At 37.0% G+C, this 17,784-nt stretch overlaps 1 protein-coding gene across 1 annotated transcript in view; it reads right to left on the reverse strand.

Annotated features, from left to right (window-relative positions):
* The window catches only part of LOC306982952 (lactadherin-like), a gene marked incomplete at its 3' end in the record, with an annotated part of 41,563 nt that extends 29,027 nt beyond the window's left edge, over positions 1 to 12,536 (reverse strand). The window contains 1 exon segment of the mRNA XM_079583396.1: positions 12,328 to 12,536. Coding sequence (XP_079439522.1) covers positions 12,328 to 12,397 — 70 coding nt within the window. The 5' untranslated portion in view covers positions 12,398 to 12,536.
* Between the last annotated feature and the right edge of the window lie 5,248 nt (positions 12,537 to 17,784).

Raw genomic sequence — 17,784 nt, forward strand, 5'->3', positions numbered from 1 at the left:
TCTGCTCTAAAATAAAACACACTCAGGTCTCCTTCAAAATAAAACACACTCAGGTCTCCTTCAAAATAAAACACACTCAGGTCTCCTTCAAAATAAAACACACTCAGGTCTCCTTCATAATAAAACACACTCAGGTCTCCTTCAAAATAAAACACACTCAGGTCTACTTCAAAATAAAACACAATCAGGTCTCCTTCAAAATAAAACACAATCAGGTCTCCTTCAAAATAAAACACACTCAGGTCTCCTTCAAAATAAAACACACTCAGGTCTCCTTCAAAATAAAACACACTCAGGTCTCCTTCAAAATAAAACACACTCAGGTCTCCTTCATAATAAAACACACTCAGGTCTCCTTCAAAATAAAACACACTCAGGTCTCCTTCAAAATAAAACACACTCAGGTCTCCTTCATAATAAAACACAATCAGGTCTCCTTCATAATAAAACACACTCAGGTCTCCTTCAAAATAAAACACACACAGGTCTCCTTCATAATAAAACACACTCAGGTCTCCTTCAAAATAAAACACACTCAGGTCTCCTTCATAATAAAACACACTCAGGTCTCCTTCATAATAAAACACACTCAGGTCTCCTTCAAAATAAAACACACTCAGGTCTGCTCTAAAATAAAACACACTCAGGTCTCCTTCATAATAAAACACACTCAGGTCTCCTTCATAATAAAACACACTCAGGTCTCCTTCAAAATAAAACACACACAGGTCTCCTTCATAATAAAACACACTCAGGTCTCCTTCATAATAAAACACACTCAGGTCTCCTTCATAATAAAACACAATCAGGTCTGCTTCATAATAAAACACACTCAGGTCTCCTTCATAATAAAACACACTCAGGTCTCCTTCATAATAAAACACACTCAGGTCTCCTTCATAATAAAACACAATCAGGTCTCCTTCATAATAAAACACAATCAGGTCTCCTTCATAATAAAACACACTCAGGTCTCCTTCATAATAAAACACACTCAGGTCTCCTTCAAAATAAAACACACTCAGGTCTCCTTCATAATAAAACACACTCAGGTCTCCTTCATAATAAAACACACTCAGGTCTCCTTCAAAATAAAACACACTCAGGTCTCCTTCAAAATAAAACACACTCAGGTCTCCTTCATAATAAAACACACTCAGGTCTCCTTCAAAATAAAACACACTCAGGTCTCCTTCATAATAAAACACACTCAGGTCTCCTTCAAAATAAAACACACACAGGTCTCCTTCATAATAAAACACACTCAGGTCTCCTTCAAAATAAAACACACTCAGGTCTCCTTCAAAATAAAACACACTCAGGTCTCCTTTATAATAAAACACACTCAGGTCTACTTCAAAATAAAACACACACAGGTCTCCTTCAAAATAAAACACACTCAGGTCTCCTTCATAATAAAACACACTCATGTCTCCTTCAAAATAAAACACACTCAAGTCTCCTTCATAATAAAACACACTCAGGTCTCCTTCAAAATAAAACACAATCAGGTCTGCTTCATAATAAAACACACTCAGGTCTCCTTCAAAATAAAACACACTCAGGTCTCCTTCAAAATAAAACACACTCAGGTCTCCTTCAAAATAAAACACACTCAGGTCTCCTTCAAAATAAAACACTCAGGTCTCCTTCAAAATAAAACACACTCAGGTCTCCTTCATAATAAAACACACTCATGTCTCCTTCATAATAAAACACACTCAGGTCTCCTTCATAATAAAACACACTCAGGTCTCCTTCATAATAAAACACACTCAGGTCTCCTTCAAAATAAAACACAATCAGGTCTCCTTCAAAATAAAACACACACAGGTCTCCTTCAAAATAAAACACACTCAGGTCTCCTTCAAAATAAAACACACTCAGGTCTCCTTCAAAATAAAACACACACAGGTCTGCTCTAAAATATAACACACTCAGGTCTGCTCTAAAATAAAACACACTCAGGTCTCCTTCAAAATAAAACACACTCAGGTCTCCTTCAAAATAAAACACACTCAGGTCTCCTTCAAAATAAAACACACTCAGGTCTCCTTCAAAATAAAACACACTCAGGTCTCCTTCAAAATAAAACACACTCAGGTCTCCTTCAAAATAAAACACACTCAGGTCTCCTTCATAATAAAACACACTCATGTCTCCTTCATAATAAAACACACTCAGGTCTCCTTCAAAATAAAACACACTCAGGTCTCCTTCATAATAAAACACACTCAGGTCTCCTTCATAATAAAACACACTCAGGTCTCCTTCATAATAAAACACACTCAGGTCTCCTTCAAAATAAAACACACACAGGTCTCCTTCAAAATAAAACACAATCAGGTCTCCTTCAAAATAAAACACAATCAGGTCTCCTTCAAAATAAAACACACTCAGGTCTCCTTCAAAATAAAACACACTCAGGTCTCCTTCAAAATAAAACACACTCAGGTCTCCTTCATAATAAAACACACTCAGGTCTCCTTCAAAATAAAACACACTCAGGTCTCCTTCAAAATAAAACACACACAGGTCTCCTTCAAAATAAAACACACTCAGGTCTCCTTCAAAATAAAACACAATCAGGTCTCCTTCAAAATAAAACACACTCAGGTCTCCTTCATAATAAAACACACACAGGTCTCCTTCAAAATAAAACACAATCAGGTCTCCTTCAAAATAAAACACACTCAGGTCTCCTTCATAATAAAACACACTCAGGTCTGCTTCATAATAAAACACACTCAGGTCTCCTTCAAAATAAAACACACTCAGGTCTCCTTCAAAATAAAACACACTCAGGTCTCCTTCAAAATAAAACACACTCAGGTCTCCTTCATAATAAAACACACACAGGTCTCCTTCATAATAAAACACACTCAGGTCTCCTTCAAAATAAAACACACTCAGGTCTCCTTCAAAATAAAACACACTCAGGTCTCCTTCAAAATAAAACACACTCAGGTCTCCTTCATAATAAAACACACACAGGTCTCCTTCAAAATAAAACACACTCAGGTCTCCTTCAAAATAAAACACACTCAGGTCTCCTTCAAAATAAAACACACTCAGGTCTCCTTCAAAATAAAACACACTCAGGTCTCCTTCAAAATAAAACACACTCAGGTCTCCTTCAAAATAAAAACACACTCAGGTCTCCTTCAAAATAAAACACACTCAGGTCTCCTTCAAAATAAAACACACTCAGGTCTACTTCATAATAAAACACACTCAGGTCTACTTCATAATAAAACACACTCAGGTCTCCTTCATAATAAAACACACTCAGGTCTCCTTCAAAATAAAACACACTCAGGTCTCCTTCATAATAAAACACACTCAGGTCTCCTTCAAAATAAAACACACTCAGGTCTCCTTCATAATAAAACACACTCAGGTCTCCTTCATAATAAAACACACTCAGGTCTGCTCTAAAATAAAACACACTCAGGTCTCCTTCAAAATAAAACACACTCAGGTCTCCTTCAAAATAAAACACAATCAGGTCTCCTTCAAAATAAAACACACTCAGGTCTCCTTCAAAATAAAACACAATCAGGTCTCCTTCAAAATAAAACACACTCAGGTCTCCTTCATAATAAAACACACTCAGGTCTGCTTCATAATAAAACACACTCAGGTCTCCTTCAAAATAAAACACACTCAGGTCTCCTTCAAAATAAAACACACTCAGGTCTCCTTCAAAATAAAACACACTCAGGTCTCCTTCATAATAAAACACACACAGGTCTCCTTCATAATAAAACACACTCAGGTCTCCTTCAAAATAAAACACACTCAGGTCTCCTTCAAAATAAAACACACTCAGGTCTCCTTCAAAATAAAACACACTCAGGTCTCCTTCATAATAAAACACACACAGGTCTCCTTCAAAATAAAACACACTCAGGTCTCCTTCAAAATAAAACACACTCAGGTCTCCTTCAAAATAAAACACACTCAGGTCTCCTTCAAAATAAAACACACTCAGGTCTCCTTCAAAATAAAACACACTCAGGTCTCCTTCAAAATAAAAACACACTCAGGTCTCCTTCAAAATAAAACACACTCAGGTCTCCTTCAAAATAAAACACACTCAGGTCTACTTCATAATAAAACACACTCAGGTCTACTTCATAATAAAACACACTCAGGTCTCCTTCATAATAAAACACACTCAGGTCTCCTTCAAAATAAAACACACTCAGGTCTCCTTCATAATAAAACACACTCAGGTCTCCTTCAAAATAAAACACACTCAGGTCTCCTTCATAATAAAACACACTCAGGTCTCCTTCATAATAAAACACACTCAGGTCTGCTCTAAAATAAAACACACTCAGGTCTCCTTCAAAATAAAACACACTCAGGTCTCCTTCATAATAAAACACACTCAGGTCTCCTTCAAAATAAAACACACTCAGGTCTCCTTCAAAATAAAACACACTCAGGTCTACTTCATAATAAAACACACTCAGGTCTACTTCATAATAAAACACACTCAGGTCTCCTTCATAATAAAACACACTCAGGTCTCCTTCAAAATAAAACACACTCAGGTCTCCTTCATAATAAAACACACTCAGGTCTCCTTCAAAATAAAACACACTCAGGTCTCCTTCATAATAAAACACACTCAGGTCTCCTTCATAATAAAACACACTCAGGTCTGCTCTAAAATAAAACACACTCAGGTCTCCTTCAAAATAAAACACACTCAGGTCTCCTTCATAATAAAACACACTCAGGTCTCCTTCATAATAAAACACACTCAGGTCTACTCTAAAATAAAACACACTCAGGTCTCCTTCAAAATAAAACACACTCAGGTCTCCTTCAAAATAAAACACACTCAGGTCTCCTTCAAAATAAAACACACTCAGGTCTCCTTCAAAATAAAACACACTCAGGTCTCCTTCATAATAAAACACACTCAGGTCTCCTTCAAAATAAAACACACTCAGGTCTCCTTCATAATAAAACACACTCAGGTCTCCTTCATAATAAAACACACACAGGTCTCCTTCAAAATAAAACACACTCAGGTCTCCTTCATAATAAAACACACTCAGGTCTCCTTCAAAATAAAACACACTCAGGTCTCCTTCATAATAAAACACACTCAGGTCTCCTTCATAATAAAACACACTCAGGTCTCCTTCAAAATAAAACACACTCAGGTCTCCTTCATAATAAAACACACTCAGGTCTGCTCTAAAATAAAACACACTCAGGTCTCCTTCAAAATAAAACACACTCAGGTCTGCTTCATAATAAAACACACTCAGGTCTCCTTCATAATAAAACACACTCAGGTCTCCTTCATAATAAAACACACTCAGGTCTCCTTCATAATAAAACACACTCAGGTCTCCTTCAAAATAAAACACACTCAGGTCTCCTTCATAATAAAACACAATCAGGTCTCCTTCAAAATAAAACACACTCAGGTCTGCTCTAAAATAAAACACACAGAGGTCTCCTTCAAAATAAAACACACTCAGGCTACCTTCAAAATAAAACACTGGTAAATCATGTATGAATGGAACAGCAGAGGGCCCAATATCGACCCTTGTGGAGCCCCTAACTTACATGTTTGGATTGTTGATTTAACACTTAAATGTGATACTAGCTTTTCCTTTTTTTATTTTTTTTACTTTAAAAAAAATCATCATTGTCTCGTTTTTATCACATTATTGTCACTTGTTTGTTTTTCACGGCTTTTACTTTTTGATCAAACATCAAACATCTTTAAATGTACAGATGTTAATTTGAAACGTGCTGTAGATTAACTTCATGTTTTCATATAAAACAAGGTGTTTTAAAATAATCGCCATATTTTTGACATTCAAAACTAAATCAGGCTAAGAATGAATCAAAAAATCTCTCTGAAAAAATCTTCAAAATATTTCTCAGTCCAAGGCTGGAAAATGTGAAGTCTGTAGAGAAAAATAAGTTTTAAAATGACGTTCTCCCATGTAAGTCTATGGGATGGGATGCACTATTTAAACCTGTTATTGTGAAGATTAGGGATATTTTTGTTTCCACGTGTAAGTTTATATGTTCAGACACCAATTTGGCCCAAAACCTGAAAACAGAAAAAAAAATAGTTTTGCGTGTAGTGTCTCCCCTTAACTCGACTAATACTAAATGAGTCTAACATGATCAACACTTTTGTTTCAGTCTCAGTTATGTAATAAAGCCATAAAAACACTTGGTTATAAACATCCCTCTTTCTGCCCTGGGGCAGACTGACACAAAGCCTCTCAGAGCAGGGCTGTTTGTTACGGTCAGTGAGTCTCAATGGACCTGGGACTAAACCAGGACTAAACCAGGACTAAACCAGGACTAAACTAGGACTAAACCAGGACTAAACCAGGGGCGGCTGTTTATACTGAAAACAGGGCAGCGCCATCTTGTGTTCAGAGCTGACATTACGTTCAGATCTTAACAGATGCTCACAGGAAACTCCACATCTGCACTTTGGAACAGGAAGTGCAAACGTAGCTGAGAACACATGAACGAGGAGTCGTCCCTGAGTGACATTTGTAAACACAGCGCCCCCTGGAGCTCTGTTTGGGTGTGTAATCTCTTCCTGTTTATGGAGATATGAGTCAGTGAATGTTCCCACAGTCGGCTCTGAGTCACGGTGGATTTAACGCTTCAAACTGAAATCCTGTTACTCTCTGGGCTCTCAGGGAGTGTTCGGACTAAATATACCAGAAAAACCAGGTCATTCTCCAGCAGCAGCAGAGACATGTGACTGAAACACCACCTAAAACACCAAAACACACCAAACATCTGCACTGCTCAAACACTAAACACATAAAACATCTGCAAACACCACCTAAAACACTAAACACACCAAACATCTGCAATGGTCAACAGAAACAATAACAAAGCTCGATTTCAAGTCCACATGCAGGGACGTCGGACTGGGGGGGTAAAGGGTACTGAGTACCCAGGGCCCAGAGCAGGGGAGGGGCCTCAAAAATGCTCTGTATTGTACTTTCTAAGTTTCCTCATAATTGATACTATAAGAACTGAACAACCGGGTAAAATACAACAGTTGCTACACAGAAGTTTGCACAAACAATGATTGATATTATCTCAGGGCCCCGACACCCCTTTAAACATGTGCAAATGGTTCAGCCCACACACCGGTGTCCAGCACCAGCTTCAGCTCAGCAGTGACATTATACAAACAAGCACTGAAAGTCCTTGATAAAAAACCCTTACGTTTTCACCATTGTCACATTTTACAGAAACACAGGCTGTTAAGCTGGGACAATCTACTGAAGTTTCACCATATCTGTTCAGTTTACAACATTTTGCACAATTTAGCTCCACCCCCTATTTCCACATTCATCACTGTCCAGTCAAACCGAAGCACCAGAGGCACCACCAGAGGAAACTGCACAATCCCCCTGAGGAAATCTGCATTCAGTCAGACTGTTTTCTCCTTCACTGCCTCCCATCACTGGAACACAGCACCTTCATCAGTAAGAGAGGCTCCATCTTATCAGTCTTTTAAATTGAGTGCCAAAAAATCGCAAATCTACTATTTGAGTGTGTGTATATAAGTTATGTGGTTATCTTATTGTTATGTCTGCTACACTGTTCCATTTTATATTGTATTTTACTGTAGTATGTGATTTTTTAATTACTCTTCTTAGGTTGCCTTATGAGATCTGGCAGGGGGAAGACCGGTGAAAACTAGCCTTTTGGCTAATTTGGGTACATTTACATTGTCCTAATGTTCATTAATGTACATTGTCCCACTTAAAACTAAATAAATAAATAAAATGAGGTGGACTCTGTAATGTAAGGACACAGAGCTATGAGGAAAGACAGATGTTAGTCTGGCCTCGCTCTAATGTGCTTTTATTTAACACTAGTCTGTTCTAGCGGAGCTGAGAGGAAACTTTCTGTCATAAATGACAGTTAAACATGAGGCGAGTCCTGCCTCTGCCTGCGCTGAGTCAGAGTCAGAGTCAGAGCTCCTTCTCTCCTCGTTTTAACCTCTAAAGTTTCTCTTTCCTCATATTTATTATAATTGAGCCTCAGGTCAATACAGGGACAAAGCCACAGGTCGCACACGCTATTTTCCCCAAATTAATGATGCTAATTAGCCGCGCACATTATAAATGCGCAGCTTTGGAGACGAGTCAGCCTGGTTCAAGTGAACGGTGGAGCTCGAGCCATTTAGACTATTCCAGTGTAACTTTTTACAACAATTTACTGACAGCACACTTAAAGGCTTCAGATATGTGAGACTAAATCTGACTGAAGCCCTGAGTTTGTGTTCAGGCCTGTGGCCACAGAGACATCATAGTATTATAATTTTTTTGTAAAATTGCATTTTAAAGCCTATTTTAAAGTCACATGTGTTTTTCTCATATCTCATATCCTCAGTCCTCCTGTTTAATGTGATGCTAATAATCATTATGCTTTACCTAAAACTAGCCATTTCAACTGGCCCAATGAGAGCAGAATATTCCACCCTAATCTAAATATCTGTCACTACAGGAGTAAAGTCCACATGTCACCTGCTTCTTCAGCAACACTGGAGTTTAAGCTCAGCCGCAGACTAGATAAAGCCCAGAGGGAGGAGTTCAGCCTGGCTCCGCCCCCTCACCTGTGGTAAACATCTTTGCACTGTTTGTGACCAAGGAAAAGGAATGAAGGAACAATATGAACCTGTGGGATGGTTATGTCTGTTATAACTGGTATAAAACTAATGTAATGTCGTCACAGAAGCAGCTCTTTATCTTTAAAACTCCTGAAATGTAAACTCCAGATAAAGACAGAGTTCAGGGTTAATGTTTGAGTCTGATCTAATCAAATGAAGACGTTCAAGCGCAGATAACAAAGGTTTAGTCTCCCTGTTATCTTTCCTCTTCTCGCTCAGGGACGGTTAAAGCCTTTTGTTTTACTCCGTGTCTCACACATGGACAGTGAATAACAAATGTAAAAGTGGCTCCAAAAGGAATGAAGGAACAATATTAACCTGTTTATGGTTCTGTAAACAAAATCACTGAGCATAAGTGTCGGTTGGTTAACGTGTGTCCTAACTGGTTTAAAACTAATGTAATGTTGTCACAAAACCAGCTCTTTATCTTTAAATTAGGGCTGCAACTAACCATTATTTTGGTAATCCATTTATCTACCCATTATTTTCACGATGAATCGCTTGGCTGTGAAAGGTGATGGAAATTGTATTTTTCCATTTTTTGACCACATGAAGCTAAAGTGGATCCGCTTGAGGACGTGTTGATGGAGTAAACTTTAAGTAAACGTTTGTGGGAGGCTCTTTGTGCTAATTCTGCTTCTGATTGGACGAGACAAAGACAGATGTTGATTAAAGTTACAATGTACAAAACACTGCAGACCCTCACTTTAAAAACAAAGTAGGTTTTCATCCAAAATACTTCATTGTCATTTCTTTTTTGCTCTACTTTAGTCTGTGTTTGCTAGAAAACGATTCATCGATTACTGAAATAGTTGACAACTATTTCAGTAATCGATTAATCGACGACTAATGGATTACTGAAATAGTCGACCACTATCCTGGGCTGGCCTGTGCGTGACCCACACGTCCAACCAGGAACACATGACTTTACATTTACACAACGGTCACAATTGGGCATAACCACATTTAGTAAAATCATATCTAAGGGCCAGATGGACGGCTTTGGTAAACATGATGTTTTTAGGTATCTCCAGCTTGGCCATTATCTTGTTAAAGAAATACAATGTGCCCTGGCTAGCAACCCCTCCAGCCTGGTTCAGATCTTTATGAAAAAACAATGGGATAAGGATCTGAAAGTTGAAATACCAGAAGAACTCTGGCTGAGGGGTGGAAGTCTCAAAGCCGTACTACTCACTCATTAACCTGGAGGGACTTCTGTTGGAAAGCCTTGGTCCGTTTCTTTATTACACCTGTACAGAAGTCAAAGCTTTGGCTACACAGTCTTCCTGCTGGAGGGAGTGTGGGTCGGTCCAGGCCCATCAGGTACATATATTCTGGTCATGTCCAGGTGCAGTTGATTTTTGGAAAAAAGTGATAAATATAATTTATCTCGTGTTGGGAATTCGCCTGGAATTGTCATTTTTGACTTTGTTTTTTGGTGTTGTCTCAAAGTCACCTAAATGCTGGCTCAGAAGAGACACTCCCTCAATGGCACTTTTGATGCACATTGTTAAACTTCTAAGAACAATGGAACTTATGACCTTCAGACTCCGCTTACAACAGCATAAGGGAGAAAAATACTGGGAAAGATGGGACTATTTCATACAAATCATGGATGACGACACTGTTGACAAGATGTGAAATGTACCTGTACGTCTCACTGTAGATGTTTGTATTGTATTCTGTACTTTGTATGCCCTAAAATATTCTAAAATAAAAAGTATTGAAAAAAAAGAAATAGTCGACAACTATTTTAGTAATCGATTAATCGTTTTCTGGTTCGACTCAAATAGAGCAAAATATACATGAAAATGTAGCATTTTTGATAAAACCTACTGTGTTTTTATAGTAAGTGTGTGTACTTCACTTTGTACATTTTAAATGTCATGAATATCTGTTTGTGTCTCGTCCAATCAGAAGCAGAATTAGCACCAAGAGCCTCCGACAAATGTTTACTTTACGTTTACTCATCAACACGTCCTCAAGCGGATCCACTTCAGCTTCATGTGATACAAAAATAGAACAAATAAAGTTTTCCTACACCTTTCACAGCCAAGCGACTCATCGATTCATCGTAAAAATAGTCGATAGATGAATCGAATAATCGTTAGTTGCAGCTCTACTGAAATCTAAACTCAAGGCCGTGGGAACCCAGGGTGCTGAGGGCGCCGCAGCACCCCCTGGTGGATAGTTTGTGAACTGCAGGCAATATTAACCCCTTAACTCCCACCTGAACCGAGCACATTTTCTCCAGCTTTACCCCAATCCAAAAGCTTCTGGAGAAAAGGTGCGAAAATAGCAACAAAACTGAGACGAAAACAAGGATGGAAATGTGACGAAAAATGTACAAAAAAATGACAAAAATTTGACCAAAAATTGAGAAAAAATGGACGAAAAAGTTATACGAATTTGACAAAAAAATGCGAATAATTTGACGAAAAAGTGACAAAAAATTAAGAAAAAATGGCAAAAATTGGACAAAAAAAGTGAGAAAAAATGGACGAAAAATTGAGAAAAAATGGCCGAAAAAGTGACAAAAAATTAACAAAAAAGTGAGAAAAATTTGACAAAAAAATGCGAATAATTTGCAAAAAAAGTGACTAAAAATTGCTAAAAATTGATAAAAAATGACAAAAAAATGACAAAAAAATGACAAAAAAATTAGAAAAAGTTAACAAAAAATGACAAAAATTGGACAAAAAAGTGAGAAAAAATGGATGAAAAAGTGATAAGAATTTGACAAAAAAATGTGAATAATTTGCCGAAAAAGTGACAAAAAATGTACAAAAAATGACAAAAAAATTGACAAAAAATTGAGAAAATTTTGACAAAAAAGTGACAAAAAATTGACAAAAAAGTGCGAATAATTTGACATAAATGAGTCGACTGCCCGACAAAAAAAGTGCTGAAAAAAAATCTGCCGTGAGGAAAAAGATCCATTTAGTTTTGTAGGTCTTTCAGATGAGGTGTCACACTGGCCTACAGGATTTGGGTAAAGCTGAACTGGAGAAAACGCTCTCGGTTCAGGCGGGAGTTAAGAGGTTAATAAACAGGATTTATGCACAGGAAAAGTATTTTGGGGGTAAATGTTGTCCCTCAGCGCCCCCTAACTAACACATCTCCCCACGGCTCTGTCTAAACTCCAGATAAAGAGAGAGTTCAGGGTTAATGTTTGAGTCTGATCTAATCAAATGACGAGGTTAAAGCGCAGATAACAAAAGTTTAGTCTCCCTGTTATCTTTGTTCTTCCTTTCCTCTTCTCGCTCAGGGACGGTTAAAGCCTCTTTTAAAGCCTTTTGTTTTACTACAGTGAATAACAAATGTAAAAATGCCTCCAAAGACCATGAAGCTGCTCCTTTATATGACTTTCCTCTGGTTTTAGTCTGTGGACCAGAGCACGCGCTGGAACTTTCAGTTATAAACACGGTCATAACCGACAAACTGTGATAATAATCCTGTAAACACGTGCCCAGCGTCACCAGGGTGAGCTTTAAACTCATTTACTTCCCTTAAATCTGACTTAAATCTGACATAAACCTGACACAAGCCTCGGTCCCGCCTCCGCCCCCGGAGCTCCGCACATTCCTCCGGGCTGTTGACAGATAACGGTCGCCGAAAACAACCGCTCTTACCGCGGGCTCCGAGCACCAGCGCCGCCGTGAGAAGTTCCAGCAGGAAGAGGCCCCGTCCTGGGAGCTCCATGGCCCGGCTGGAGGCGCTGCGGTCCGGGATACGAGGGGTTTGACCGGGGTTTTACCGGGTTTTCCGCTGTTTTTCGGGGGGTTAAAGTCCGGATCCTCCCGCGGCTGTGGCTCCGTGCGCGAGCTCACTGTCAGCAGCGGGAAACCGGGCCCGCCTTCCTCCCGCCTTCCTCCGGGAGCAGCCAATCAGAGCCCGCCTTCTCCAGAGCCCGTCTCCATTTTGTTTGTTTGGTTTGAAATAAAGATGAATTTTTACAGACATTAATTTGAAGTGTTAGTGACTGCGGCTGTGAAAATGACTTACAAATATATTACATTTATGTTTTTTACAGAACAAACACACCATTTTCTCCAGCTTTACCCCAATCCAAAAGCTTCTGGAAAAAAGGTGTGAAAATAGCAACAAAACTGAGACAAAAACAAGGATGAAAATGTGAAAAAAGTGAGAAAAAATGACAAAAAATTTACAAAAAATGACAAAAAATTGACAGACATTTGACAAAAAAGTGAGAAAAATTTGACGAAAAATTTAGGAAAAAATTTACGAAAAAGTGATAAGAATTTGACAAAAGAAATGCTAATAATTTGACGAAGAAGTGACAAAAAAATTAGAAAAAATGACAAAAATTGACGAAAAATAGACGAAAAATGTATGAAAAAGTGGCAAAAATGTGACAAAAAATGTGACAAAAAAATGACTAAAATTTGATTTAAAAAAAATACGAAAAAATGACAAAAATGTGACAAAATGTGACAAAAAATGACTAAAATTTGATTAAAAAAATGTATGAAAAAATGACAAAAATGTGACAAAAAAATGACAAAAATTTGATTAAAAAATGTACGAAAAAATGACTAAAATGTTACAAAATGTGACATAAAAATAACAAAAAATGACCAAAAAGTTACATAAATGAGTTGAATACCCAACTAAAAAAATGATGGAAAAAAAATCTGATGGCGTGAGGAAAAAGCTCCTCTCGGTTCAGGCGGGAGTTAAGAGGTTAATATTGCCTGTAATGCATAGACGATCCACCAGGGGGTGCTGCGGCGCCCTCAGCACCCCGGGTTCCCACGGCCTTGCATATATTACACGGCTGTTTATGTGTTTACAGAACAAACACACCAGTTCAATCACCCATATTTTCTGCCCTGAAATGTAAACACCAGAGAGCCAGGTCTAAACGTGCGCTTTTAGTTTAGCTACACAGATCAGGTCTGGTTTAGTTTAGAATAAAGTAGTTAGTGGAAGAAAATCTGTTAAAAACAATCACATTTCTCCTTGTTTTTGGGTTTGAAACTCAATAAATCTGTGAGGAATTAGATCTGTGAAAGTCCTCGTGTGAGAACAGCTCCCGGCTGTTCTAAATCTGAGGAGAAACTTGGATTATTGCAGAGATTAGGAGTTGTATAAACTGCTGCTGCTGTCGGGGATTATTCCACAGATTCATGATAATCCTCTGAAACGTGACACATTCGCTCTGACAAAGTGAGACTGAGAGAAACCCAGGTGTTTTTAAATGCAGCCCTGACCTTCCAGCTGAGCACATTCAGTCCTGATGTTTTTTTTATTTGATTTGACCTTTATTTATGAAGAATCTCCTGTTCGGGATGTTATTCTTCTGACTCTTTTTGTGCTTTTCTTATTGTGGACACCAGGGCCGGACTGGGACTGAGAACCAGCCCTGGACTCGGACCAGCCTGGCCCAAATCAGCGTAATTGTGACTTCCACAAATACATATTTTAACCTCTGACCCTTAACATTAACGAGTGCATTTTCCCCAGTTCGATTATTTTTTTGATCGGCATCATCAGCAAAAAGAGCGGGAAAGGCGGTCGTAGAAACAGAAGCAAAATCATTCATATAAATAATAAATAATAACGGTCCCAAAATGGAACCCTGTGGTGCACCATACTCCACGGAATTCCTTTTAGATTCATGTTTTTTTATACTGGGCTTTACCCAAATCTAAAAGCTTCTCGACTGGAGAGCAAAGGAAAGCTAAGACCTACAAAAGTGTTGGTAACTTTTTGTCATATTTTTTTTGTTTTTTTAATTATTTTTTCTATCATTTCTTTGTGTTTTTCTTGCGTTTTTGTAGTTTTTTTGTCCGTGTTTTTGTCACGTTTTTGTAGTTTTTTGTCTGTGTTTTCCTCACGTTTTTGTAGTTTTTTGTCCGTGTTTTTGTCTCGTTTTTGTAGTTTTTTTGTCCGTGTTTTTGTAGTTTTTTGTCCGTGTTTTTGTCACGTTTGTGTAGTTTTTTGTCCGTGTTTTTGTCACGTTTTTGTAGTTTTTTTGTCCGTGTTTTTGTAGTTTTTTGTCCGTGTTTTTGTCACGTTTTTGTAGTTTTTTGTCTGTGTTTTTGTCACGTTTTTGTAGTTTTTTGTCCGTGTTTTTGTCACGTTTTTGTAGTTTTTTTGTCACGTTTTTGTAGTTTTTGTAGTTTTTTTGTCACGTTTTTGTAGTTTTTTGTCCGTGTTTTTCTTACGTTTTTGTAGTTTTTTGTCCGTGTTTTCGTCACGTTTTTGTAGTTTTTTTGTCCGTGTTTTTGTCACGTTTTTGTAGTTTTTTTGTCCGTGTTTTTGTCACGTTTTTGTAGTTTTTTTGTCCGTGTTTTTGTCACGTTTTTGCAGTTTTTTTGTCCGTGTTTTTGTCACGTTTTTGCAGTTTTTTTTGTCCGTGTTTTTGTCACGTTTTTGTAGTTTTTTGTCTGTGTTTTTGTCACGTTTTTGTAGTTTTTTTGTCCACGTTTTTGTCACGTTTTTGTAGTTTTTTGTCCGTGTTTTTGTCGCGTTTTTTTTAGTTTTTTGTCCGTGTTTTTGTCACGTTTTTGTAGTTTTTTGTCCGTGTTTTCGTCACGTTTTTGTAGTTTTTTTGTCCGTGTTTTTGTCACGTTTTTTGTAGTTTTTTTGTCCGTGTTTTTGTCACGTTTTTTGTCCGTGTTTTTGTCACGTTTTTGTCGTTTTTTGTCCGTGTTTTTGTCACGTTTTTGTAGTTTTTTTGTCCGTGTTTTTGTCACGTTTTTTTGTCCGTGTTTTTGTCACGTTTTTGTGGTTTTTTTGTCCGTGTTTTTGTCACGTTTTTTGTCACGTTTTTGTCCGTGTTTTTGTCACGTTTTTGTCGTTTTTTGTCCGTGTTTTTGTCACGTTTTTGTCGTTTTTTGTCCGTGTTTTTGTCACGTTTTTTGTCACGTTTTTTGTCCGTGTTTTTGTCACGTTTTTGTGTTTTTTTGTCCGTGTTTTTGTCACGTTTTTGTAGTTTTTTGTCCGTGTTTTTGTCACATTTTTTTGTCCGTGTTTTTGTCACGTTTTTGTGGTTTTTTGTCCGTGTTTTTGTCACGTTTTTGTAGTTTTTTGTCTGTGTTTTTGTCACGTTTTTGTAGTTTTTTGTCTGTGTTTTTGTCACGTTTTTGTAGTTTTTTGTCCGTGTTTTTGTCACGTTTTTGTAGTTTTTTGTCCGTGTTTTTGTCACATTTTTTTGTCCGTGTTTTTGTCACGTTTTTGTCGTTTTTTTTGTCCGTGTTTTTGTCACGTTTTTGTAGTTTTTTGTCTGTGTTTTTGTCACGTTTTTGTCGTTTTTTTTGTCCGTGTTTTTGTCACGTTTTTGTAGTTTTTTTTGTCTGTGTTTTTGTCACGTTTTTGTCGTTTTTTGTCTGTGTTTTTGTCACGTTTTTGTAGTTTTTTTTGTCCGTGTTTTTGTCACGTTTTTGTCGTTTTTTGTCCGTGTTTTTGTCACGTTTTTGTAGTTTTTTTTGTCTGTGTTTTTGTCACGTTTTTGTAGTTTTTTGTCTGTGTTTTTGTCACGTTTTTGTAGTTTTTTTTGTCTGTGTTTTTGTCACGTTTTTGTAGTTTTTTGTCTGTGTTTTTGTCACGTTTTTGTAGTTTTTTGTCTGTGTTTTTGTCACGTTTTTGTAGTTTTTTGTCTGTGTTTTTGTCACGTTTTTTTAGTTTTTTGTCTGTGTTTTTGTCATGTTTTTGTAGTTTTTTTTGTCCGTGTTTTTGTCCGTGTTTTTGTCACGTGTTTTTGTCACGTTTTTGTAGTTTTTTTGTCTGTGTTTTTGTCACGTTTTTGTCGTTTTTTGTCCGTGTTTTTGTCACGTTTTTTGTCACGTTTTTTGTCTGTGTTTTTGTCACGTTTTTGTAGTGTTTTTGTCACGTTTTTTGTAGTTTTTTTGTCCGTGTTTTTGTCACGTTTTTTGTCCGTGTTTTTGTCACGTTTTTGTCGTTTTTTGTCCGTGTTTTTGTCACGTTTTTGTAGTTTTTTTGTCCGTGTTTTTGTCACGTTTTTTTGTCCGTGTTTTTGTCACGTTTTTGTGGTTTTTTTGTCCGTGTTTTTGTCACGTTTTTGTAGTTTTTTGTCTGTGTTTTTGTCACGTTTTTGTAGTTTTTTGTCCGTGTTTTTGTCACGTTTTTGTAGTTTTTTGTCTGTGTTTTTGTCACGTTTTTGTAGTTTTTTGTCTGTGTTTTTGTCACGTTTTTGTAGTTTTTTGTCTGTGTTTTTGTCACGTTTTTGTAGTTTTTTTTGTCCGTGTTTTTGTCACGTTTTTGTAGTTTTTTTGTCTGTGTTTTTCTCACGTTTTTGTAGTTTTTTGTCTGTGTTTTTGTCACGTTTTTGTAGTTTTTTTTGTCCGTGTTTTTGTCACGTTTTTGTAGTTTTTTTTGTCCGTGTTTTTGTCACGTTTTTGTAGTTTTTTGTCCTTGTTTTTGTCACGTTTTTGTAGTTTTTTGTCTGTGTTTTTGTCACGTTTTTGTAGTTTTTTGTCCACGTTTTTGTCACGTTTTTGTAGTTTTTTGTCTGTGTTTTTGTCACGTTTTTGTAGTTTTTTGTCTGTGTTTTTGTCACGTTTTTGTAGTTTTTTGTCTGTGTTTTTGTCACGTTTTGTAGTTTTTTGTCTGTGTTTTTGTCACGTTTTTGTAGTTTTTTGTCCGTGTTTTTGTCACGTTTTTGTAGTTTTTTTGTCCGTGTTTTTGTCACGTTTTTGTAGTTTTTTGTCTGTGTTTTTGTCACGTTTTTGTAGTTTTTTTGTCTGTGTTTTTGTCACGTTTTTGTAGTTTTTTGTCCGTGTTTTTGTCACGTTTTTGTAGTTTTTTGTCTGTGTTTTTGTCACGTTTTTGTAGTTTTTTTGTCTGTGTTTTTGTCACGTTTTTGTAGTTTTTTGTCTGTGTTTTTGTCACGTTTTTGTAGTTTTTTTGTCCGTGTTTTTGTCACGTTTTTGTAGTTTTTTGTCTGTGTTTTTGTCACGTTTTTGTAGTTTTTTGTCTGTGTTTTTGTCACGTTTTTGTAGTTTTTTTGTCCACGTTTTTGTCACGTTTTTGTAGTTTTTTTGTCCACGTTTTTGTCACGTTTTTGTAGTTTTTTGTCCGTGTTTTTGTCACGTTTTTGTAGT

This window comes from Gobius niger, assembly GCF_951799975.1.
Source record: "Gobius niger genome assembly, contig: SCAFFOLD_75, whole genome shotgun sequence".
Lineage (NCBI taxonomy): Eukaryota > Metazoa > Chordata > Actinopteri > Gobiiformes > Gobiidae > Gobius > Gobius niger.